The sequence below is a fragment of the Brachypodium distachyon genome, chromosome 4 (assembly GCF_000005505.3).
Source record: "Brachypodium distachyon strain Bd21 chromosome 4, Brachypodium_distachyon_v3.0, whole genome shotgun sequence".
Classification (NCBI taxonomy): Eukaryota; Viridiplantae; Streptophyta; class Magnoliopsida; order Poales; family Poaceae; genus Brachypodium; species Brachypodium distachyon.
In genome coordinates, this window is record NC_016134.3 from 938,972 (window position 1) to 963,257 (window position 24,286).

Genomic DNA, 24,286 nt, shown 5'->3' on the forward strand with positions numbered 1-24,286 from the left:
TACAACGTTTCCTGCCCTGCTCTGATCTGATCACCAACTCTCTCTCTTCATGGATTGAATTAATATGTGTTTTTACATACATGAAATTTATATCAATTGATTCGTATTTTTTTTCTGATAGTCATGATTCGTATCATATAGATTACATATTAATAATGTAAGCCTTGTTTTAACGAAATAAAACAATCTTTGTGAAATGAAATGGAGGGAGTACAATGTTTCCTGCTCTGATCACCAACTCGCTCTCTCTCTTCCTGGATTGAATTAACTTTTTGCTCACCGAATCTGAATGAAGAGAGAGAGCGCAAGGGAAAGAGAGTGTTATTAGTGTCTGCTTGTGGGATTTCTGTTGGTTTGCTCCTCTTGTCGCATGCAGCACCAGGTAGGTAGCCGCATGCATTATTTGCACAGCAAATGTTGGTGCGGCATTAAAATTAGTGACCCCAAATCTGTGGGCCTGCTCCTCATCTCTTCTGTCTGCTTGTGCTCCCTAATTGATTCAGATGCTTGCCTTCAGCTTTTTGAGGGTGAAATTGATGATTGCTGACCTTCTCTTCCATTTTTTTTCAATCCGTGTTGAACGTTGATTCAGAGGTGATTTTGAATTGGGATGACATTTTGATTCTTGACACTTGCTACTGTGTTCTTCAAGTTATTTTTGCAGTGCTGCGACTAAATCACCTGTCCCCTCTTATACATAATAAATGTCGCTTATTTAGTACAAGTTTGTGTTAAATCAGTGACACTTGCTATGAGTCGAATTGAGTAGTATATTATTTACGGTACTTCCTCCGATCCATATTATTTGTCGAAATATTACATGTATCTAGACGTTTTTTCGTAATAGATACATCCATATTTAGACAAAATTAAGACAATTAATATGAATCAAAGGAAATACATAATTTGTAACTTGCTTCCATTTCCCGGATTGTGCACAGAAACAGCCATAAGTAGCAGACTCGGACCATTTCGTTATGTCGCAAGAAGTGCAGTAGTAGTAGAAGAAGAAGCAAACACAATCTTTTCTTACATGTCCAGTCAGTCCAGCTCGATCGTAGAAACAGCCGGCAGACGAGGACACGAGGCACTCTCCAGCTTGGTCCTACTACCAAGGAGTTACTCCTTCGGTTCTATACTGAGTGATTTTGTATCCAGACGGTTTTATACATAGATATATTCGTATTTAAAACAAATTTAAATTATTTAATATGAAACGGAAGTACGAGCTTGCAATTGCAGCAGAAAATGCAATATTCCTTTGCTTTGATTCGAATGAGGAGGCGAATTTTCCCGGTCATATATTCATGCATGCAGCAGCCAGGAGATGGAGGGTGACATATGCATGCATGCGTCAACCCAACTTAATTTATCGATCCCGGCTGCTGCATGTTATGTGTCGCCAGAAACTCCGATATGTCCATCCTCTGCAAATTGGACAACAAGGCCGACTCCTCTACACACTTGTTCCTTGTCCTTGATTTATTTAGACCAGTAATATATATAGTCTCTGGTGTCACGAAAAGTATATCTTTATTGGGCAGAGAGAGTACCCAAAACAAGTGAACATATATATAGCCCGGTGCAGAAGATAGGGCAGGGGTGGCTGCTGTCCCATGCGAAATTAAGAAGAGGCTGATTTTTAGTTAGAGATCTGTCGATACGTGTTTGACCGTCGGATTTTAATCCAACAATAACATGTGGGTGTACGTGTAGAAATGATCCTCGTATCTTAATACAACGGCCATGCATGCAAACTGAGATTTAAGGCCATCTGATTGACAACCACACCCTTATACCCTTTTATGTACGTATTAACCCGGAAAAGTCAAGAAAAAAACAAACGTAAGTTTTCATATAACGACAAGAAACAAAGGGGATTGTTTTTTTTAATTTTCCTCTGTGGCAACCGGTTAGTTAAGAAAGAATCCACCCGTTCGATCGACCATGCATGGCGTGAGCGATGTGGATTAATGTTTTGCACTCACTCACGGCTCACCCTCTCCTAATTAGCTTTGGTTGCAGATTTGATCCGAACTAACTGACATGAATTTGTATAGAAATCAGTTAATTCGAGACGGGAGAAGTACTGATTACCGAAGACACTATTCCTGCTACATGCATACAGTATGTCTTCATAGACCTTTTAGTGGTAAACTCAGCACCCGCCTCATGCACAGAGATCATATAGACCAGAAGAAGATGACAAGAGACAGAAAGGGAAATTAAAGATGCGTGCGTGCGCGCTTATCCTCCAAAAAGAAGTGAAAAAAGAAACTTCACGTTTATATGTTCTAAAATATCTTCCCCACATTTCCTCATAAGCTGAAGCAGAGCATGCGTGTTGCTGAACTAATATCTGGAAATGAAGTGGATATTTATATATGGAACTAGCTGGCTAGAGGCATGCGCATTTCTCATATGCAAAAAATATCTTCTCTCCCGGCCGCCGGGCCCTAAATAGTGTGTACTGTTTCTGTATCTTATACGCCAGAAATTTGAATGTATGTATTGAAATAAAGGGGGCACTGTTAATTTGCTTTTAGTCACTCGAGAGTGAGACGGCCCGCGCTATAATTGTCAGGTCGCGGCCACGTGTTTTTTTCCGAAAAGAGAACCGATCCCCGGACTCCGCATGAATTGACGTACACAGCCATTTTTATTGCAATGTGATTAAAAATCATACAATTCATGATCAACGATAGTCGATACAAAGATAAGCCAACGAAATAGCTCTAACAAGACGAAATTATGCATCTAGGCGTCTAGTACACCGCCAGCCAGCCAGGCTGAAGATATCCCGAGCGACCATCTCCAGTCGGTTGCATCCAGTATCCAAAGGTTCCCGCAGATGCGCAGGAAGCAGGAAAGCCCATAGTCGGATCCAATGGGTAGCTCTGAAAACAACCTACAAAAAATGTGGAACTCTGGTTCTATTAAGAACAGCATCATTTCTGCAGTTCCAAATAACCCAACAGAAAGCCGAAACTCCCATTCGAATATGAGCCTTAATTTTGTTGTCTAACCCATTAAGCCAGTTGCCAAATAAATTAGTAATCAAAATCGGTGGAGGCAGATTAAAAAGTAATATAAATGATGCGCCACACAATGCGAGCTAAAGGACACGAAATAAAGAGGTGATGTACAGTTTCATCGGAGTCACAAAAGCAACACTTTAAACTCCCCTCCCAGTTCCGTTTCGCAAGATTCTCTTTAGTTAAAAGAACTCTGTGGTCGAAAAACCACATAAATATCTTCACTTTTGAAAGAATTTTTAACTTCGACAGGTATTTCCGATGAAAAACCATTTGTCCTTCCATAAAATCTGCGTACATAGATTTTACAGTAAAAATGCCCGAGGAAGAAAGACTTCAAACAAACTTATCCGGCTCACCAGAAAATTGCCCATTTGTGTCCATCGAGGTTCCGTCTAAAACTTATATTCAGAGGAACCGACGCAAAGACCGTAGCAACAGAAACATTTTTGTGCTGCACAATCCGAAAGAGCGAAGGATACTGATGAACAAGAGGTGAATTTTCCAGCCAGGTTGTAAATGTCGCGCCACCGACCATCACTAATACTCGCGGGGCCACTTGAAAATTCCGTTTTTGGGCTCATCCTCTCTAGCCTCACTTGCAGGAATCCCATTTTTAGGGTCAATATCGTGTTAATGGTACGGATAAATGTTGTTGACCAAGGCAAGAATGAGTTGAACCCCTAGCTTTCTCCCCTTCAACACTGTAATTCAAACACTCCTTATGCTCTGTGAAAATTGATGTTGTAGGCATATATCCAAAACGGTTAACACAAATATAAATCAGATCATTGCCACAAGAAGAGTTAATGGGAGTCCGGGGGACCCACGACCACATGGTATATATCCAAAACGGTTATCTCTAGCCAAGACACATAATTAACACTTGACACAGGCCACGTGCACGCACGCACACATGGACAAGTAGAGGCCGTCGTGGTCTCTGGGTCAAGTTGTGAGCTCAAGAAGTTGACGCCTACCTTGCTGCCTAGGGAACTCACATCGGTCTCAACTGGATCCATCCATGGATCGACAAGCTAGCTACTCCCTCCCGTTGTAGATTGTTGTCGAAATATTACATGTATCTAGACATTTTTTAAGAAATAGATACATTCATATTTGGACAAATTTGGGTCAAGAATTTAGATAGGGGGAGTAGCTAATAAGATACAATGTGTGCTGCATGCTGCGTATAGGAGCTCGATCCTCGACGTCCGGCTGCAGTCAATTGGTTCATTGCAGCTTAATTTGTTGGCGTGTGTGTGTGATCGGCGGCAGGGAGGTCACCGTCGGCAAAGCACCGCCAAAGCAGTGTGGTACCACTCGATTCAATGGGAGCCGTCTCTGCTTCGTGTCACGCCCAGCATGCCTACTTCTTCACGTGCGCACGGTTTTTAATTTGTCTTTTTTATTTCTCTCAATTTCTTTCCTTTTCTTACTTGAGACTAGGATGGCCAAGATATATATAGAGAGCTTAATTTCGTTTCATTCCCTACAATCATCAACAATGCTTATTAGCTTAAGATATAACCTTTTGTTATCTATGCATGTCTTGACTAAGATCAACCGACCAAGAATGTTTTGCCGGCAACAGTACTACTCCCTCAGTCCCATATCAAGTGATTTTCTATTACATGTATCTAGACGTTTTTAGACGTAGATACATCTATATTTGAACAAATTTGAGTCACTTAATATGTGACGGAGGAAGTATGTTATATACTTTTGTTTTGCCAACATATATACACAGTACTATGTTAGTGGGGGAACTATATATGCAGGGATACATATAGTGGCTTAACTATGTCATCTTGTAGCAATCTATTAACACTAGACGGGCAGCAAAATAAAGTTGATGGCAACATATTAATTACATATCACATGCATGTACATTTATCTGGTCACGATTTCCATGTAAAGTTTTGTTGCGCCTAAGCTAAGAAGCTAGCAACAAAAGTATGTACGTGGCTCAAATATATTATCCACACATGCACCTTTTCGATCAGATGCTAGCTGATGCAAAAGTATAGTTAGTAACAACCCCACTGAGAACACATGCATACAATTTTTTTTCTTTTTTGAGATATACTATAAAAAGCGTTGACCAGAGCACGTATATATGAGGTGTATGAGCACTTAGACATGAGTACTACTACTTGACCGGGGTTGACCCGTGTTGCTCCTAATTAAAGCACATATATATTCCTCTAGCTCGATCTCTCAGTGGATAATGATAGTGACATGTACTGGAAAATGTCAACAACATCACCAACACTATATACCCTCGACACGCCCGCATATTCCACTACGGATGGCACACATCTGGTCAACTCCCGACACACAGTTATTGCTAATCTAGGAAGAGAGAACAGTGGTTTATTTAACAGTTAACAACAACCTCATTAATTTTATAGTCCAAGAAAAAAATTTATCAGTGCGTGGCGACTGTTATGTATTAGTACCCCTCCGTTCCATAATGAAAAGTCATGTTAGCTTTCGACAAAAAAATTACTGGGCCGTTAATATATAGTATAAGTATATATGATAACGAATCATGACTATCATTATAAAGTATATATTCTGGAAAACAATCTAGTGATACAAATTCCATGTTATATTATCGGTTTCGTTCAGACAAGATCAAAGTACATTTAACGAAGCCTCATTCATCTTATATTATGAAACGGAGAGAGTACACTTTGATTGTAGTTCATGTATAATCCTCTGACCTTCTATGATATGATATATTTAGGTAGAGTAGTGTTAAGATGATCGATCGCAATCTCGCTAATTAAACATGGATGGATGAAGTAGATAACTTAGATATTACGCATTCATTCTCGGAGTAGATCAGTCATGGATTAGTGTTAAGTCCACGCAGCGTGACAGGACATAATTAAACCTTTCTCCAAAGCCAATGGTATTCAGATAGGTGTCTGAACTTTAAAATGTACCATACGTACGTACGCTCGTTTCTGCAGCAGATACCCGTACGTGTATATAATCTTATCCGTACATACGTATATAGATACGATAGGTATATATGTGTCCATATATGGCTACAGCTTTGGTCGGTTGAACGGGTGGCGCAGCGTCTGACCTGGCTTCTACGGCAACATGCAAGTAGGAGTTGATGTACAGTACTCCCTCCGTCCAACAATACGAGGCATACTAGGATTCGGTTGACTAAACCTTTGACCACAAATTACTTCATTAATATGTGACTAATGTGATCAAAATCATAACCATAATCAAATATCCTTGAGCATGAATATAGTGCATATGAATTTATGTCATATAATTATATATTAATAGAGTAATTTGTGATCAAAGCATTAGTCAGAGGAAAGCTAATACGGCTCTTATTGTTGGACGGAGGCAGTGTATATTAGCAGCTGACCGGCTATACGTGCCATGTACACGTGCATCAGCAGGGGGCAAGAACAAAACATGATCAAGATTCCAGAAGCTTTAATTAGCTAGGGCCGGACAGGACGAGACGTCACACATACTCGAGAAGAAACGAATTAGCTAGCTAGCTAGGGTGAAATTAATTAATCAAGAAAGGTACTACTAGTAGATAGGAAGAACAATGACTGACAGCCGATCGATGCAGCGGTATTCCAGTAGCAGTGACAGTGACTTGTGATTACTTGAACATGCACACACAAAAATTATTAAAAGACAATATTAATTAGTTCTGATTATGATTAGCACATCGATTAACTATGTAATAAGAAGTTGATAGCTAAATTAAGAAAGACAAAGAAAAGATGTGTATTTATACGATAGTATATACCTCCGCTAGCTGTATTTTTCTCTGTCTTGATCCTAATTTAGCTAGCAAGGGAAAGAGTTGACCAGACGTCAGCATCGACCACCCAATTGTGGAATAACGAGTGTTAGGACCACACAAATTAAAGATTTGAAGATGCTAAGTTAGTTGCCACCTTGGGCATCACTGGATTCTCTTCTTATATGTTCGAATAAGAATATGAGACTTGGTGGAAAGATGCAACCAATGGGAGAATGCCACCAAACTAGTGATTAATTATGTTTGTAGTACTTGTGTACTATAGTTAAGTAGAGTGCATGCGGGCGCGAGATGAAGATAAATAAACCACCCATGCATACCTTCAGGAGGGAGATGCTTAGTTTAATCAGGAGAGGGGTGCTAGCTTGTTTAATCAGGACATCGTGGCAAGCATGCATGCAGGCCACTTATAATCAAGAAAATGTTTTATATGTAGACTGTGATTAATATATAGCAGAAAAGACGCATGCAGTGATGCAATCAAGCACGAATTACTCTACATTGTATATTCATAAATGCAAAGCTAGGTGGCGCCATGGCATTGCAAGATGTTGGATTGCACACACTGACACACAAGATTACAAATAGGATTATTAATGGATGCATCCGTGTCTTGGTCGATTTCATGTATACTGTATATATTTATACTAGCAGTAGTATTATCATTTTTAGGTTCTTGCCACGTCGTGGGGCAAGCAAACTAATTAGTACGTACTAGAGTAGGTGATGTTTGTGTCACAATCAGGGATGGTTAAGTTTACATATGCATGTGTACCTTCTTATCTTAACAGTACGTAGCCACTAATTAGTTAATTAGCTAGCCAGCTACTGCTAGAAATATCTCGGATCGATACCGGCAGCACTTTAGGCGTAAAGCAATGCTAATCGGTACATTAATTTATTAATGGTACTACTTCTCCCATTTCATAATATAATTAAGGCATAATAGGTTTCGATAAGACAAGCTAGTCCTTGACCCATTAGTAATAATTACTTTGATAATTGTATCATTAGACTCATTGTCGAAAGTACTAATTGTGATTCCATTATCTTATAACCTCATACTAAATTACTAATGTAATAATTCTTGATCTCATAGAGTAAGTGTCGGTCAAAACTTTATCTTAAGCAAATATAACAACGGTGTGAATAAACTATCAGTCCTTCGAACCACTCGAACTGACAATGAGCTAGCTATGGTTAGACAAATATAGTAGCTACTACATCGATCGATGAGCTCCAATTAGTTACTCCGTCAATTTGACCAATTCAATATGTATACATTATCGAAAAGAACTTTCGGGACGGAAGGAGTAACAAAGTAATCTGAAGCTAATTAACTAATCAAAGTATACTACTCCTAGCTAGATAGGCCGGGTACGTGACCTGTCTAATCTGTCTGTCCATTAGAAAAGTGCAGAAAATGCTGACACTTGTGAACTTTTTTTTTCTTTCTGCGGGGGACACTTGTGACCTTTCTAGGTAGTCTATACAAGCTAGGAGTGCATGTGACGGGGTCAGATATCTAGTGACAGTAGATTCTACAGGTTAGGCAGGGTATCGTTTCGTTTCGTGCCTGCCACGTCGATGCACCCGGCCTACACCTGAAGCCAATTAAGGCAGCGCCAATGAACCCCGTCGCACCACATATATTATTCTGGAGGAAATTTCCTCATATATGTGCTCTTAGTAACTTAGTTAAAGGGAATGGGTCGTCATGTCTGGTCCAGATCTGACGTGTCAAAGAAAACGGGTTAGTTGGGACATGTGTCACCTAATATATGGGACACAACTGTCAGAAACTATGTCGAATGACTTAACACTACATACGTCATGGGATAACTTATTTAATTAGGTTGAAAAACTGCGACCCGCACTACTTGTTTTTTATATTCCTTCCGTCTCAAAATAAGATTTGTATAGATTCTTATACAAATTCACGTCAATTGTTTTGAAAGTGAGGGAGTATTCCCATTCATTGCAGTCTTGCACCGTCTCTGCTCGGCCGCGCGCGGCGCCTAGACGCCCAGTGCCTAACGCTTCGACATGGGGGGAAGGATGAACGTTGTTCTCCCGTTCTTTGGGAGCTACAAATTACTAAACTCACGTACATATAATATATGTATACAGAGATCAGCTGATACTCATCAGCACGCAAATAAGTGCTCTAACATCATCTGCATACGTGTTGATCGACCGAACAAAATAAAAGTAATCAGTTGCTAGGCTCTCCTGTTATTTTGGAAGCAATAAAATTAAAGTCAGTCTCCGATAGAGGGACAGCATGCATGCAATTGGCATCACCGAGTGCGTCATTTAATTCATGATATATGCATGATGTTCGGGCATTGTTATCTCCCACTATTTTGGAACCTTGAGTTGTACATATATGGAATGATAATGTTACAAGTAACCATACATATAGCTAGCTTGACTGAGGCAGCTATCGTTTTCATGGAGAACCAGTCACATCGGTATTCATATTTTGCGGCTGCAGAATGTCGGCGGTGACTGCAAATTAGCAAGGAAAAATAATAGTGAAGAGAGCTAGCTAAACTTGCATGATCTCTTCAAAAATAATATTAAACAGTGGTAGCATAGAATGTGGAAGCTAGATTTACCATGTATATTATGTTCGGTGCTGAAGAGTTCCATGCACCGAACTAGTTCACTCGATGCCATATGAAGAGTTTCATGCACCAAACCAGTTCACCTCAAAGGTCAAACTGATTGGGAAAGGAGGACAATCCACTTATATTTTAACATGTGTAATTTTGCGCGTTCCTAAGAGTTGATTAATATACGTACAGATAACGTATCACATATATACACATCTGCAGTCAAGGCTACATAAGTTTTTATATCGCATTTCCCACAAAAAATTACTCTTTCTGCATACAAGTTGCAAGCATGGGCAATTACATTGCAGCTGCATATGCATGTATATATTCTCGATGGATCAATCATAATGCATGCAAGCCTCAAAGGATGTATTGACGCGTATATCCTGCATACAAATGCTATGAACCTGCCCAAGAGCTAACAGGTACAATGTACCAAGCAAATGCCTATCTGTAAAGACCAAGAAAAAAACACATGGACATAAACATTGTGATGGAGGGAACCACATAGGCCGGGAGGTGCAAATGCAAATTTAATTTATACACATGATTAGAAATTGGATCAACGTAACTCTAGGAGAAAAAAAAAGAAAACTTCAAATCTAAATTCTACATGAAGAGATCAAAACAAAGAAGTATATATCGAGACGTGAGAATGCATTAATTTTAGAGTATACGGAGTATATCTCAAGGAGAACTTCCGAGAAGCTCCCTGTAGAACTCAAGAACTGTATGCAGGCAGGGGACTAGGACAGGTGCCGCAATTAGCGTACTGTCGCTGGGACAACTATACACAAGAGTAACAATCCCATGAATTACATCACCGAGTTCGTCGTTTCATCTTGCAAGTATATTGTACTCTCTCAGTCTCAAAATAAGTGACATGGATTTGTATAAGCATTTATACAACTTCACGTTACTTATTTTGAAATGAAGATCAGTATATTTTTTCTTTCACTCTCTCGATACAGGGTATATATATACCTTGAAAGATACCACATGTATTAATTTTTTTGAGCGCGATACTACATGCAGCAGTATATATATACTTCTTTGTGTGGCTCTTGGAAATTAATTTAATCCCGTAGGGTGCCCCTTGGAGGGTCGCCTAGGGACGCCTAGAGCTAGCTCGCCGCCGCATAAGCAAAAGCTAGCGCGCGCTTTCTTTTGCTTGCATGCCCCCATGCGGGGCATGCAGCCACGTAACCCCCAATTCATGCGACGTTCTAGACTTGACCTGGAACACAATATATGGTGTGTGCTAGCTAGCTGAATCTGGCCATACACACAATGCTGTTCTAGGAATATAAAAGTGGATGGAGATCGAGCAAATGATCTCCCTGTCGTTGCACAGCCACGGCGGTTATCTAGACAGATCTCTCTCTTTGTACTACCTTAATTTATGCTAGCTACGTGTGTGCCTTGTAGTCTGTGCCACCAGTGCTAGCTAGCTAGTAGCTACCTAGGTCAAACATTTGCAAACATGATTAGCCAGCTGAGGTGAAATAAACAAGTGTATATGAGTGTATGTATGCGTAGAAGCTCGTAGAAAGTACAGGAGATTCTTTGTTTATACGAGAGACAGGTTAGATTTATGCGATATATATACGCAATCTGCCAAAGGAATCGACTCATTATCATTGATTCTAGTTATTGAGGAGTCGTCCAGAAGCCACGCCAGCAAAACGAAATGTCTCGATGTTATAGAAAATTGGTAAACTTTACCTTCTTGCAAATTATTGGGTATATACATATCTGGCATTGATATGCTCAACTACTGGAGTAAATTTACTGGATAGAAATGTTTAGAACAGTCGAGAGGTCCCATTTTCCATGCGTGGGAGACGACGGCCGTGTACGTAGGTGAAGTCAAAACAGGAACGTGCTGCCACGAGACTTCCATACATGCATGTGTACGTACACATGCCTATGGCAGCTAGCTAGCTATAGATGCATGGGTAGGTAGCTACAGAAGAAATTAGCTATTACTCCCGTCTGTTTCATTTTACCCTCTTACCCAAATTGTGCACAACTAAACTTGTGTAGATATATACGAATTTATGACAAATCATATAGATTAGACGAAGTATCTTTTTTGAAACACACAAGCAGTAAAAGGAAAAACTATGCAGCTTTGCAAGATGTATAACTAGTGGATACTCCACGCGTTGCTATGGGTCTCAAAAGCAATGCATTTGTCCTACGAGAAAGAAAAATGGATTGTAATAAATCAAAATAAACAATATAGATATAGAAGTATTGAAACTCATGATATCATTGACTCAAGAGATAACGTAAATGTGTCTCTATGGTATACAAATTTGTTTATCTTGGAGACTAATTTCCCGTGTCACTGAAAAACAAAATATTTAGGTTGAACTACATGTTGTTGTTGCTCTGAGTTTCATAAGAATGATTTGGAGATGTGGCATCCAAGTTTTCGTGTTGTTGACAAATGGATGATCACCCGGTATTTGCTTTGAGATGTGCGCACAAGAAGTCATGGTCTAAAAAGTTAGATACACCGACGGTGGTTTACTATCCCTCATCTTTTGAATTATGTGCGAAGATTTCTTATGAGCTTCCCATGCGGAATGATGAGAGTAGAGAGGATATAGTTTGGTGATATGGGTGACGTATGAGGTAAAATGTTATGACGAGAGTGCCTTGAGATAAAGCTTGCAATCATCAAATATATCTTAGTGGAAGCGACTTAATGATGTGAACACCTTGCATGTTGAGCTTGCAAACTTTATTAAATGAATCTTAGTGGAAATCAACTTGATGACATGGCACTTTGCATGTTGAGCTTGCAAACTTAAATGACTCTTAGTGGGGATAATTTGGAGATGTGGCGTCTCATTTTCATGTAATCGATGTTGATAAAAATGGATGATCACGAGATAGCTGGTTTCGGATGTGAACATGAGTATCCCTCGGCTTTTGAATTAGATAAGTAAATTTCTTATAGGCTTTTTTTGCTAGAATGGTGAAAGGAAAGAGAACATGGTTTGGTGAATTGGGTGACGTCCTAGAGGTAAAGAGTTATGATGAGAGTGCCTTGAGATGAATATTCTATGTTTTTATGCCACATAGAGAACGATAGAGAATTTTCCTTGGACCGTGCAAATGCTAAGAGTTGCTTGAGTTGACGATGACGTGGACATCGTGCATGTTGAGCTTACAAACATTAAATGAATCTTAGTGGAGATTAATGGTGATGATGTGGACACTTTGCGTGTTGAACTTACAAAGGTTAAAGAAATTTTAGTGGAGGTCAATGGTGATGATGTGGACACCTTGCATGTTGAACTTGCAGACATTAAATGAGTTTTAGTGGGGATAAACTTTATAGATATTAGAGGTCAACGGTGATGATGTAGACACCTTGCATGTTGAGCTTTCAAACATTAAATGAGTTTTAGTGGGGATCAACTTTATAGATATTATAGATTAAAATGAAATAGAATGAGGGAGTAACTGCGAGACAGATTGTTCTAGTATCTCTCTCCGGTTAGTAACAACCATAATAGCACCTGGTCGGGGATATATAAGAGAATCACTTTCTGGTGGAGTGCCACGTGTGACGCGGGTCTTGACGCTTCGCCATGTGGGCCCACCCTCATGAAAAACTCATGGCGAGAGGTTTTGTTTGTTAGCAAAACAGTACGAGTCGGTCAGGATTTTTTTTTGCCTTTCAGTAAAAGTATTGTTGGTCGGTAATGGTTTTCTAACGCTGTCAAATATACGGTCGATACAAAGTTGGTCGCCTAAAAGAGACCTTTGCCGACAGGAATTCTGGTGACAGACAAGTTCAGTCGGCAAAACCAATTCTGCCCCATTGACTTTCGGTCACTGAAATCTGTTTTCCCAACGAACTTGACTGTCGGAAATTAAGTGTTGCGGTGTACTGTTAGCGACCTTTTGGGAAGAAAAAAAAGTGTCCGCTATCTAAAAAGTAGCTAGGCACCACAATTTACAAATAAACTTGTGAAAGCTTCGTCTAATATGCTACTCCCTCTGTCCAACAAAAAATGTCTCAACTTTGACTAAATTTGAATGCATCTATACACTAAGTCATGTTTAGATACATCCAAATTTTGACAAACTTGAGACATCTTTTATTGGACGGATGGAATACTAAATTCCGTTATGTTTATTCATGTAAATCAGTAATCACGTCAACCTTTTGTGATCTGCAGATAGTGCTTTCTGCTGTTCATGAGCATGAAAAAGGAGAGGTAGAAATACAATGAGTCAATGGCCACTCCTACACGCGCAGGTCACGAAGCTATAGAGAATTAAGCAAACCTAATCATACACACGCACGTACAGCTAGAAAGACTATCTAGTGCATGACCCAATTGCTCTCCCAAACGACGCTAGGTAGGATAAGCTTAATTAGTCTACTAACGATCTATAGATAATTTCCTTAATTTATCCAAATCATCATTAACATACTAGCTGTAATCTTAGTGGGTGTGGCATGCATTGACCACGCGCATGATCGAGATCGAGCCTATACTCCCTCCCGTATCTTTAAAGAGGTCATATTAGCTTTCATTAAGACAAGACTTTGACCATAAATTATATGTTAAGATGTGATTTATATGACATGAAACTAGTATCGTTAGATTCGTTATCAAAAATATTTTATGATATACTTGTGGTTTCATATCTTATTAATAGAGTAATTCTTATTCGAAGCCTTGTTTTAATAAAAGCTAATATGACCTCTCTAATAACAAAGGGGAGGGAGTATATGTCAAGGGGAAAAAAGGTTGACTAGAGTAGGAGTCAGCGCAGGGACCAGTGTCTCATGGACGCATGCACACATCCACTAGCCAATTAAAGCAACATAGGAGTACTAGGACCGAATCTGAGCTAGTATATATATCCACAGTGAACTCAGCAGACTAATGGAACAGCAGTACGTTAGATAGTAAAGCAGATATATCGGAGCTACATATATTTAATGCGTACGTACGTACGTAGTGATGCCATAACGCATGGATCGATGCATGCATGGGTATCTGCAGCATATGCCAGAACCAGCAATTAACCATGTACTACTACATGGCCAATCCTCCGGTGCATCTACGTACACCACTTGGATCAAGTTCCAAGTGTATATATATCATCTCTGACCTTTTGCATGCAACAAGACGAGGAAATTAAAGGGCCGGCCGGCGTCCTAGGCGCGCGGCTGGCATGACATGGCTATATATATACTAGGTGATCGATGACTTGGTGGCACGTGTATATATCGGCGTTCTTTTGCATGCATGGGAGTTAGCGAAAAGGGCGCCAAAACTAAAAGCGAGCTGGAAACCAGTAACTCTGTTCTTTGTCCTGAATCCTGGTTTATATAGATAGACGGAGATGCGAGCAAAAACAGGAGCTAAGTTCAGTCATGTCTAGATCGATCGGCATCAAACCATGATCCATCTCCAGCTACAGTTAACTCTCTTCTTGTCTCGTGGCGACCGTGTGCACCTCGTGTCCATGCATGCATGCAGAAGCTAGCTAGTATATGCATATGTATATGCATGGACGTACGACGTACGCGCGATCAGCTTTGTCCATGTACTCCATGCATATTAAGGAAATTAACAAGTCGAATGATCGACACGTACCCGGCAGGACTAAGGAGACAAACGCAACCTCAGACATGTGAGGCATGCATGTGACACCTAGTTATCCATGCCTATCTCTCACTCGCCATGCACTCTGGTCCTACCTCTCAGAGTCTTAGGCAGCACACCTAGGATCCGACTGGAACCGTTACTGGAGCTCGTGCACCCGTGACCCATTCTGACGCAGTGATAGCCTCCTACATAGTCACTGATCCTCAGGTGCACATGCATGGTTTACGCCAACTTGCTTATAAAGTACTTCTTCCGTTTCTAAATACTTGTCGTGATCACGGCAATTATTTAAAAACGGAGGAAGTACCTGATACTCCTTCCCAACCAGTTAAGCTACCAAAAACTAGGTAGGTACGTGCTTGCATGCATGCAAAGACGATGCATGCAAACACAAGCCATGCATGCATGCACTCTCCAAGGGCACTCGATCGATGATCAGTTAAGCTAGTTTTAGTTTAGTTTGTGGTGTGTGAGAGCGCCATCACACATGCGTGCATGCATCAAAAGGAAACAACATATATACTCTGCATATATCATATAGTAGGATCATATTATATACAGCTAATTAATTCAGATGGAAGGAGGAAAACGTCAGTTGGGTCGATGCAACTTCTCCTACTATGATTATTTAAACCCATCTTGTGGTGGCCAAGGCAAGCATATGTGTGGATGATCGATGATGCACCCGGTCTTGTACTACTGCGTGCTTGTTCGATCTGTCAGAGGTGACTAGCTAGCCAGCAACTCAACGACCTTTGTCTATCTGATCCATGTGGTCAATTTAAGATCTTAATGAACTATTTGATGCATAATTAAATTTGAACTAAAACCACATCAAGAATTTCAAGAACGAAAGACTAGTTTAAGCCGGACATCTGACATCGGGTACCGCAGTGCCAGGGGCGGATGGAGCTAGGATGGAGAGCCACTGATGTCAGCTTTAGTGGACCGGCCGTGTCTTTTCTAAAATGAATAATATGCTTTAGCAGAGAGCAAAGTCCATGTGCAGATTTAACACGGCATACAAATATTTTTTTTGAGAAGCACATGGCATACATATATAGAGACAGAAACGAACCTGCACATATTAAATCTGCAGGTACAGATTATTATGCTGTAAGGCCCATGCTTTCTGTACTTGCAGGCCCAACAGAGATATATCATTTCATGTTATATCTGCAGCCTCCCATATATATGCTCCATGGGCCATATCACCACTTTCCTTTTTTTTCTTTTGGCGGGGAATCACCACTTTCCTTTTGCATGCCTGCGAAGTGGGAGTGTGCATTTTTCATTTTCGCTTCACAATTTCGTTAAGAAAATTCTTCAGAACAAGATCTTATTTTCCCATAAAAAAAGATCATATTTCTAATCAAGTTCGAATACCCCGTAGTTGCTGTGTACTCTCCGTTCCATAATTTTTGTCCAAATCTTACATGTATCTAGACACTTTTTAGGAATAAGTAAATTCACTTTTAGGCAAATTTGAGACAACAATTGTGAAACGGAGGGAGGGAGTACTTTATATTTCTATAGTATTCTTTTTTTTCTTGCGAATATTATTTCTATTGGGCCTCTCGCGGGCTTACTTCGAGCTTCCGGCCCACAATCTTCTCCGGCCGTGTCGATTCATTCGCCCGCGAAACCGCCCCGTCTCCCATGCCCATGCCGCGCGCAGAGGATCCCGAACGCCGCCGCCGCCGGCGGCAAGCACAGATCCTCGCTGCGCCGGGCGAGGCGATGGGTCTGCACCAAATTTGGCCTGCACCAGCTGCCGCACTCCTCTTCCGGCGCCGCCGCCATCGTCCCGACTCCTCTTCCGCGCCCTACCGAATCCTCCTCTTCCGCGCCGGCGCCATCGTCGTCCCGTCTCGACGCCGCCTCCGGCCTCGGTCACGCCGGCGTCGAAGTATCATGGGGGAAAATCCGCCGCCCGCCGCCCCGCATCGGTATTCGATTTTTGACCACCTCGATTGCACATGTTCATGTTGGGGAATGGGGATGATTATCGTTACGCCTTAATGCTGGCGCGCGTCAATACCTGTAGTTATACTTAAAATATCGATCGCCTATTTATAGTTCTGTAACCGAGATTAGACTCTGCAAGTGAGAATGTACAATAGAGCATATGCGTGTTCTAGGCCTTGAGTTGAACCCTTTTTGTTCGCAGTTGCTACTGCATGATGTCAAAGGCCTGGCTCAGAGGCGATGATTGAGCATGGAATTTCATTGCTGGTTGATAATTTGATATCTCTATTCAAGATGATCAAACGTGGTGGAAGTGGAACTGCTTCCTGTGATTATTACCGGATATATGCATGGGTTTGTGGAGGTGGTGATGAAACTGAAACAACATATACATACAGATTTTTAGCATGAATTGTGCCTTTAGTTATGAGGAGATACATAAGCGTCTCAGCGAGGAGATACTAGTCTTTTATATACTGTTGATTGGGGGGTATTTGGAATAATTGCTTCTTAAATTAAAGTTCAACATATCTAGGACCTCTGTGGTTAACTTGAGCCTCTCCTACAGTTTTCGGTCAAAAAAACTTGCACTATGAACTTTCATAATGCTTGTTAGAGTATCGGCGCAAACAACAAAATTAATTTAATTCATCAGCATTCCTGTTGAAATCATTACAACAGCTTCAGATAATTACCGCATGCACATGTTTATCATATTTAAGATCGATGGCTCTATCATTTAGTCCACTGAATTGATGGTTTGTCCTGCTGCCTCAGCTGCCACCTACTATTAGTGTACCACCCATTGTCCCATTCTGAAGAGAGCACCACAGACAAATAGTCGGTGTTTTCCTTCAAGATATGATGATGTGGATACTTTAGTGTAAGGTACCGTAATCTCACTATTTTTAGATGCCTTACTGGCATGCTGTGAACAAAATTTTCCTATTCTAATTAGTTTTTTCAGCCATATAAGGGTTTGTTCTTTCATGTAGTTTCTTTAAGTAATCCACACGGATGTCTGCGAAATCACCTTTTCAAGCAGAAATGTAATGAATGCAGTTGTTGGGTCTCTCCAGCACACTTGTGCATGATAATGCCCTACATACTCTTGTTTTATGAGAGCTTAGTAACTAGTTTTGACCCATTTTCTCATTGTCAGACAAATCGACCTTTTGCTATTGGTAAACTATTTGGGAGGATGTTTTTTAGGACAGTAGGAGAGGATACTATCTGAAATAAACAATGTCTGCCGATAAATGTAGAGGTCTAAAGAGAGAAGTCCAAAAGAACCCAGATCATCTAGTCAAACTACACTAGAAAAACAGGAAAATCATCAAAAGGATACAAGAGCAGATACGCAATCTTGTTAGTTTATTACCTCGTGTCATTTGTTAACGCTTCAAAGATTCACTTTCTGATGTACAGTAGTAGTTTTGATGGCCTTCCACCCACACTTGCATATGCACACAAGCAGCCAACGAGGATGCAGTTTCTGGTGCAAATAGCACGGGTCGCGCAGCACGAGTCATTGACATGTGCACAGATGCTAATCCAAGGTATCTAAGCACACAAATTTGTTGTATTCGTGTCCATACTACAATATAACTATTATTGAGACATATTGGTTGCGTTAAATTGAAACATTTAGTACCTATCTAGGAGTATTTGTTGTCCTCTACTTAGGCACCGGAAATAAATTTCCATCACACTTAGGTACTAGACATGAACTTTACTTTCATATTAATTGGTTGCACTTATATATACCCTGCTGATAGAAAATGACCTCTCTTTTGGGCATATTTATGGTTTCTAAAGATCTTGTGTTTCTGCATCATTTTTGGCATTCTATGCCCACCCTAGCTTAGTCCTCTGCTGGACATTAACGCCAATCTCCTTGCTGCCAGGCAATAGGAAGCTCAGCAGTCAGCAGTAACCATTGTACGCACATTGTTGTCAATCCACAGGAATGGCTCCTACAACTAATCATAACCTGATCTGAGTTAGATCTATCCCGCTTAGTCATTTGAAAGCTCGTCCAAATCATGGGGTCACCTTTTTCTAGCTGCTTCTGGTGGAGGATGCATGGCCTTGTGAACCACCGCAGCTGTACAATTACTGTCTGATGGACAGTGATATATATGGTCCTTGTTTTGGACACAAAATAGATCTCAGCCTGGACAGTCTCACTAATTGGCATCTTTGGTAGGGTTCATGACAGGTTAATTACTCGGCGTGCTTGCCTGGCAAGCCCGGAGCATCATTTTCGTCCATCAAGACCATTCCAAGCGGTGGTCCCCGGCACCAGACGACAAAATTGAACTGTCTGAAAACGTGATGGAGAATTGGATCCCTCAGCACTGAAGGGTCCAGCAACAACCGTAAGAGGCATGAAGTGATGTGCCCTTGGCTTGCTTGGAGACAGGATCTTGGACTGGATCAGCACGAATTAATAGGTGACGGCATTGATTGATCTGGGGTAAAAAAAATCTCTCTAATACCCTTCTCAATTTTAGGCCATATTGATGTCTCTTTGGGATTCTGTTTGCGGGATTCTGTTTATGTCTAGCTCGGGCCGTTAGGGACTTGCTAGTTCAAAATTTTGATTCAAATTTTAACTAGAAACGTGACATACGTGGGATCCCGTTTGCATCTCTAATGTCTCTGTTGTCTGCGAAGCGTTCCTTGAGAGGCTCCCAGTTATGTTGGGTCCTACATCTACATGAAGAGAGTTGTTGAAACTTTGAAATTAAGCTGTCCTCTCTTTTCCTCTTTTGAAGGAAAACAAACCATCAACATCAGGTTCTTTTCTGCCACTACTAGAGAGTTTGTAGCAGCAGCGGCTATATATTGACCCATGAACAACCGCGTGAGGGAGTAACTTAAGATAGAGATGAGCAGACAAACTAGAGATCGTACGTCCATGTGTTGTAGTGCACCAATCATCTAGCACCACCAATTTTCCCTCATCGATCCCTGTCATCTTGCATTTGTATCCATCTACCCATCCTATATATCATGCAATTGTCTGTCGTTTAGTGTTTTGGAGCCGAGGAATTTGTACAGAATTTCAAAGATCCCAAGATAAACTGACATGTACATATTATGTATTTGCAAAGTTTCATGGCAAAAGGTAGCTTGCTTTGTGGTTCGTACTAAAAACACAAGAATGAGGTCAAAAACATCTTAATGTGCTCCAGATTTGATTCTTCTGCACAGGTCACAAATGTATATGCAAGATTTCGCATGAAACTTTACATCTGCACATGTGTCAACTTTTTAGTTTGTGTTGCCTTGGAAGTTTAGTACTCCGATCCATAATAAGTCTCTCAGATTTAGTTCAACTTTGTGTAATAAATCTGAGACACTTGTTAGATCAGAGGGAGTATATATTTATGAAGCTGGAGCTCATAGGTTTCACAGGCTAATGAGTTTGTTGGTGTTTACCTGAAGAAGAGAGGAGTAGCTCCTGCTGGGGTTCCTTATTATGTGCCGACATGCGTCTGCACGCTCGCACGTGATCCTCGCCAATCAGAGGCTGGACCTGGACTCTGTTGACTTGAAAGGAGGCACATACGTAATTGCTCCATCCTGACCAATCCAGCTAGTATGTTCTCCCCTTTTTCACATGCATATGCATATGCCGACTACCTTTCCGTTGTCCCCATTAGGAACATGATCAGAGCATCAATCCTTCTTACCTGTTCATATATACATTTGTCTTCCTAGCTCACTAGCTCCGGCTGCTGCATAGATGCAAATCTCATGCGTTTTTGTTAATTAACAAGAACCGAATTTATTGTGCTGCCATCGATCTCTTGTTATGCTCCAGTGATCTATGAGTGAGGTGGACTGTGTATAGATTATTTATTCCCATGTCTTATTAGTCAATGGTTATAAAACTATAACCTCATCCCTCTCGTTCTCTCTCTTTTGTTTGCAGATAAGGACGGTCATATTCAAGCTACAACAACAAACACATGGCATTGATTACTGATGAACACCAGTAGTGGTACGTACCAACTACTTATATATGCGTGTGATATCTGCTATATATGATGATCCTGTTGTTGAGTTCCTTCTGGGCGAGAGCTGCACCACAGTAGTAGCCACCAAACTCTGCTGTCTTCTTCCTCCTTCTGCTACTGCCATGCGGGGCCCACTTCACAGCCAACCCCTTGCCCTGGCAATAACCAATAATGCAAACACTCCCAGATTTAGCAGCGTGGTCTGCTTGCTTTTGATGCCTCCTCCTGTTTCCTCCTTGGAGAGAGCCGTCTATAAACTCACAGAGAGCTCACCATCTGACCACCAGCTTAGCAGCCACGTACACTTCACAGAACTAGCACACACCACACCACACAAGAAACCTTTGCTTTCTTCCATATCTTCGATCAACAAATGGAGGCTCCACCGCCGCCTTTACCCGACGCCTTCGACGCCGACCTGTCGCTGACGCTCGCTCCGGTGCCGCAGCCCTCGCCCTCTCTCTCGCCATCGCCGCTGCGGCCGTCACCGTCTTCTGGTAATTCAGGCGTGAGGCTGTTCCCTTGCCTGTTCTGCAACAAGAAGTTCCTCAAGTCGCAGGCGCTAGGGGGGCACCAGAACGCACACAAGAAGGAGAGGAACGTCGGCTGGAACGCACACCTCTACACCACCCCCTTCCATGTCAGCAGCACAGCTGATGCTGATCATGCTATGCCCACCCACCAGTTGCACCCCATCCAGGTTTCCCACTCTTGCCACCACCGAGGTTACCTCGACGGTGGCTCCAAGGCCCCCGGCGGCAGCGGCGGTTGGCGGCTCGACGGCGATGACGGAGGCGGCGACAGGGAGCAGTTGTCGAGGAAGGTTGACCTTAACCTCAAGCTCTAGCCCTCTAGCTCTGTTGTTTCGTTTTATTTTATTTTTCCTATTTTTTGTTCTCTCTTCTTCTTATTAAAGTAGTGTGTGGTTAGTGAGTAATTTGTGCTTATTGTACCGAGTGTGCAATTGATGGTAATAAATTTGTAGATGTACTCTGGATTCGCTGCCTGGACAGATGGGTACATTTTGGTTCAGGGTCAAAAAAAGGATTAGATGTAAGTTGACCGAGAAATAAGAAAATATCTTAAATGCAACATATTCACAAAATACTCAATTCTACGTCATGAACTAGTTTTATTGTGCAACATTTCAAAACAGAAGTTAAATTGCACATCAATAGAGGTGATGTACTGACTCATCCAAAAACTCAATTGCACATCAAGAATGTGCAGCTCACCCCTGATTTTTTTTTTGCACTTGCAACTAAAAAAAAACACTCAATTGAACATCAGTATGATCCACAAAAACACTCGATCGAGGGGTCTTATGCAGCTGGCCCCAGAAAGTAAAATCTATGTTTAGAAAGACCATATAAAAACATTACTTTCTCCGTCCAACAAAGGATGTCTCAATTTTGACCAAATTTGAATGCATCTATACACTAAGTCATGTCTACATACATTCAAATTTTAACAAACTTGAGACATTTTTTTGTTAGACGGAGGGAGTACGTTTTTTTAACTAGAGTATATGCACGAGTATCCAAGCATTATAGCTGGAGGAACAGTAGGAAATGAAATGACCATATACTCCACAAATATTCGACTTGCATGATCTCTTGATATTTTGATCAGGGAGGATATTTCTCTTTCTGATATAACTATGTTATGCAGTGATGGCCGCTAATCAATTTGCTTCAGGACATGCAGGGCCCCATTTTTATTTTGAGGTGTGCTTAATTGGATTGCATCCATCGTCGTTGGTTAGTTGCTTGACACTAAACATGAGTAGTAGTTTTTTTTTAAAGTAACAATCTAGTTTTATTGATTCAAGAGGTAAAGTACAAAAAATCGATACATGAACAAACAAAAATAACAAAGATACTTAACAAAACTTCATCGTAGTTTTTCGAAATAAAGTTCTCTCAATCTTTCGCATCTTGATGATTCTCCACATAAAAATAATAATTGGGAACTAACTATCCTCGTCCGGCCCACGAAGCTGGCCCACCTCACAGTAACAGCCCTTTTGGCTTTCTCTTATGCCCTGTACAGCAGTCACATCGCTAGTGGATGCATTCCGGTCGTATTACTTCTTTACCCTTTGAAAGGGCAGTCCTGTAGTTTATTTGGCGGTCGTGCGGTGAATAGTCTTGCCACGACCCAACCCTGTGCGATGCTTTTGTTTTTGTCGCGCCGATGGACGGACCCTGACCTGACCTGACCTGTCCTCGAACCATGCCCACATATGGCCACGCAGCACATGACAAGGGATTCCTACTCTTGGAAAGAACAGAGGGAGGGACACGCGTCACGCACCACCATGGAACAACCTTTTTTTTTACTCACATTACGTGGCAGGATTAAAATTTGTCTGTTGATCTTACAAAACGACTCTTGTACTTTAAAGACCAAACTAGCAATGAGACAATATGGTTAAAAAGAAGTGCACACAGAGAAAATAATCTCAAAGGGAGACCTCTTTTTTTGTCGCCAGCAACATCTTTAACCAACGGGACTCCAAACCACTCTAGCAACGGGACAAGAGAAGAACAAATGTTATGGCTGTCTCCAACCTAGTCACAGAAAGAGCACGTAGGGTTGCCAGCCAATATCTTTTTGTGAAGATTATCCCTAGTCAAAATAGCATGATCCTGGAACATCTAACATAAGAAGATTTGATTTTTCAAAGGAAGCTAGGCTTTGCTTTCCGGATGCATCTATTATGAGAACCACTGAGGTTTCATTCTAACCAACTGTGCATAGATTCCACGGAAAAAGGTTTTGGATTTAGACAAGAACCAAATGATCTTTTGCACCTCATGGGCTTGATTATAGATCTAATCCCACTGCAATCAATGTGTATTTTGTTCCTCGTAAAATAAGTTTATAGCATGCCTTCTTCAGATAGAATTAAAAACCTTTTTTTAGAGGCTTGTGGTGCACGGTAAAAATGGAAATGGTAGCATTGCTACTTCTGCTCTCCTGTCACGTCGTGCTGCCACTGCTAACCCAGAGATTTGGCTATCTAATCTGGTCTGATTTGATGCTTGATCTACTGCTACTCACACTCGCTGCATCTGATGCCACTCACTCAGTCCTAGTCCATCCAGACCAGAAAAGGAAAATCTGGCCGCTCTAATGTTACAAGATATTTACAGATGCAATTTTGGTG

The 24,286-nt window shown here is 41.1% G+C and overlaps 1 protein-coding gene across 3 annotated transcripts; it reads left to right on the forward strand.

The window, feature by feature from the left end:
• Nucleotides 1–16,705: 16,705 nt before the first annotated feature.
• On the forward strand, nucleotides 16,706–22,171 carry LOC104584351 (zinc finger protein 2). 3 transcript variants are annotated; one of them, XR_002960012.1, is made up of 4 exons: nucleotides 16,706–17,067; nucleotides 18,994–19,565; nucleotides 20,540–20,693; nucleotides 21,030–21,481. XR_002960012.1 is itself a non-coding variant. In XM_010238703.3 (2 exons), exon 2 carries the CDS (start codon nucleotides 21,488–21,490, stop codon nucleotides 21,959–21,961), a length of 474 nt encoding a protein of 157 aa, XP_010237005.1. In that variant the 5' UTR covers nucleotides 20,543–20,693; nucleotides 21,030–21,487; the 3' UTR covers nucleotides 21,962–22,171. The 3 variants fall into 3 exon arrangements, 1 of the variants encoding a protein (XP_010237005.1); XR_002960013.1 differs by having other exon boundaries at nucleotides 16,709–17,067; nucleotides 19,296–19,565; XM_010238703.3 differs by lacking the exons at nucleotides 16,706–17,067; nucleotides 18,994–19,565 and having other exon boundaries at nucleotides 20,543–20,693; nucleotides 21,030–22,171.
• The last annotated feature ends 2,115 nt before the right edge of the window (nucleotides 22,172–24,286 follow it).

Coding starts and splice junctions, on each gene's coding strand:
- LOC104584351 (XM_010238703.3), top strand. CDS start 21,488: ATGGAGGCTCCACCGCCGCCTTTACCCGACGCCTTCGACGCCGACCTG.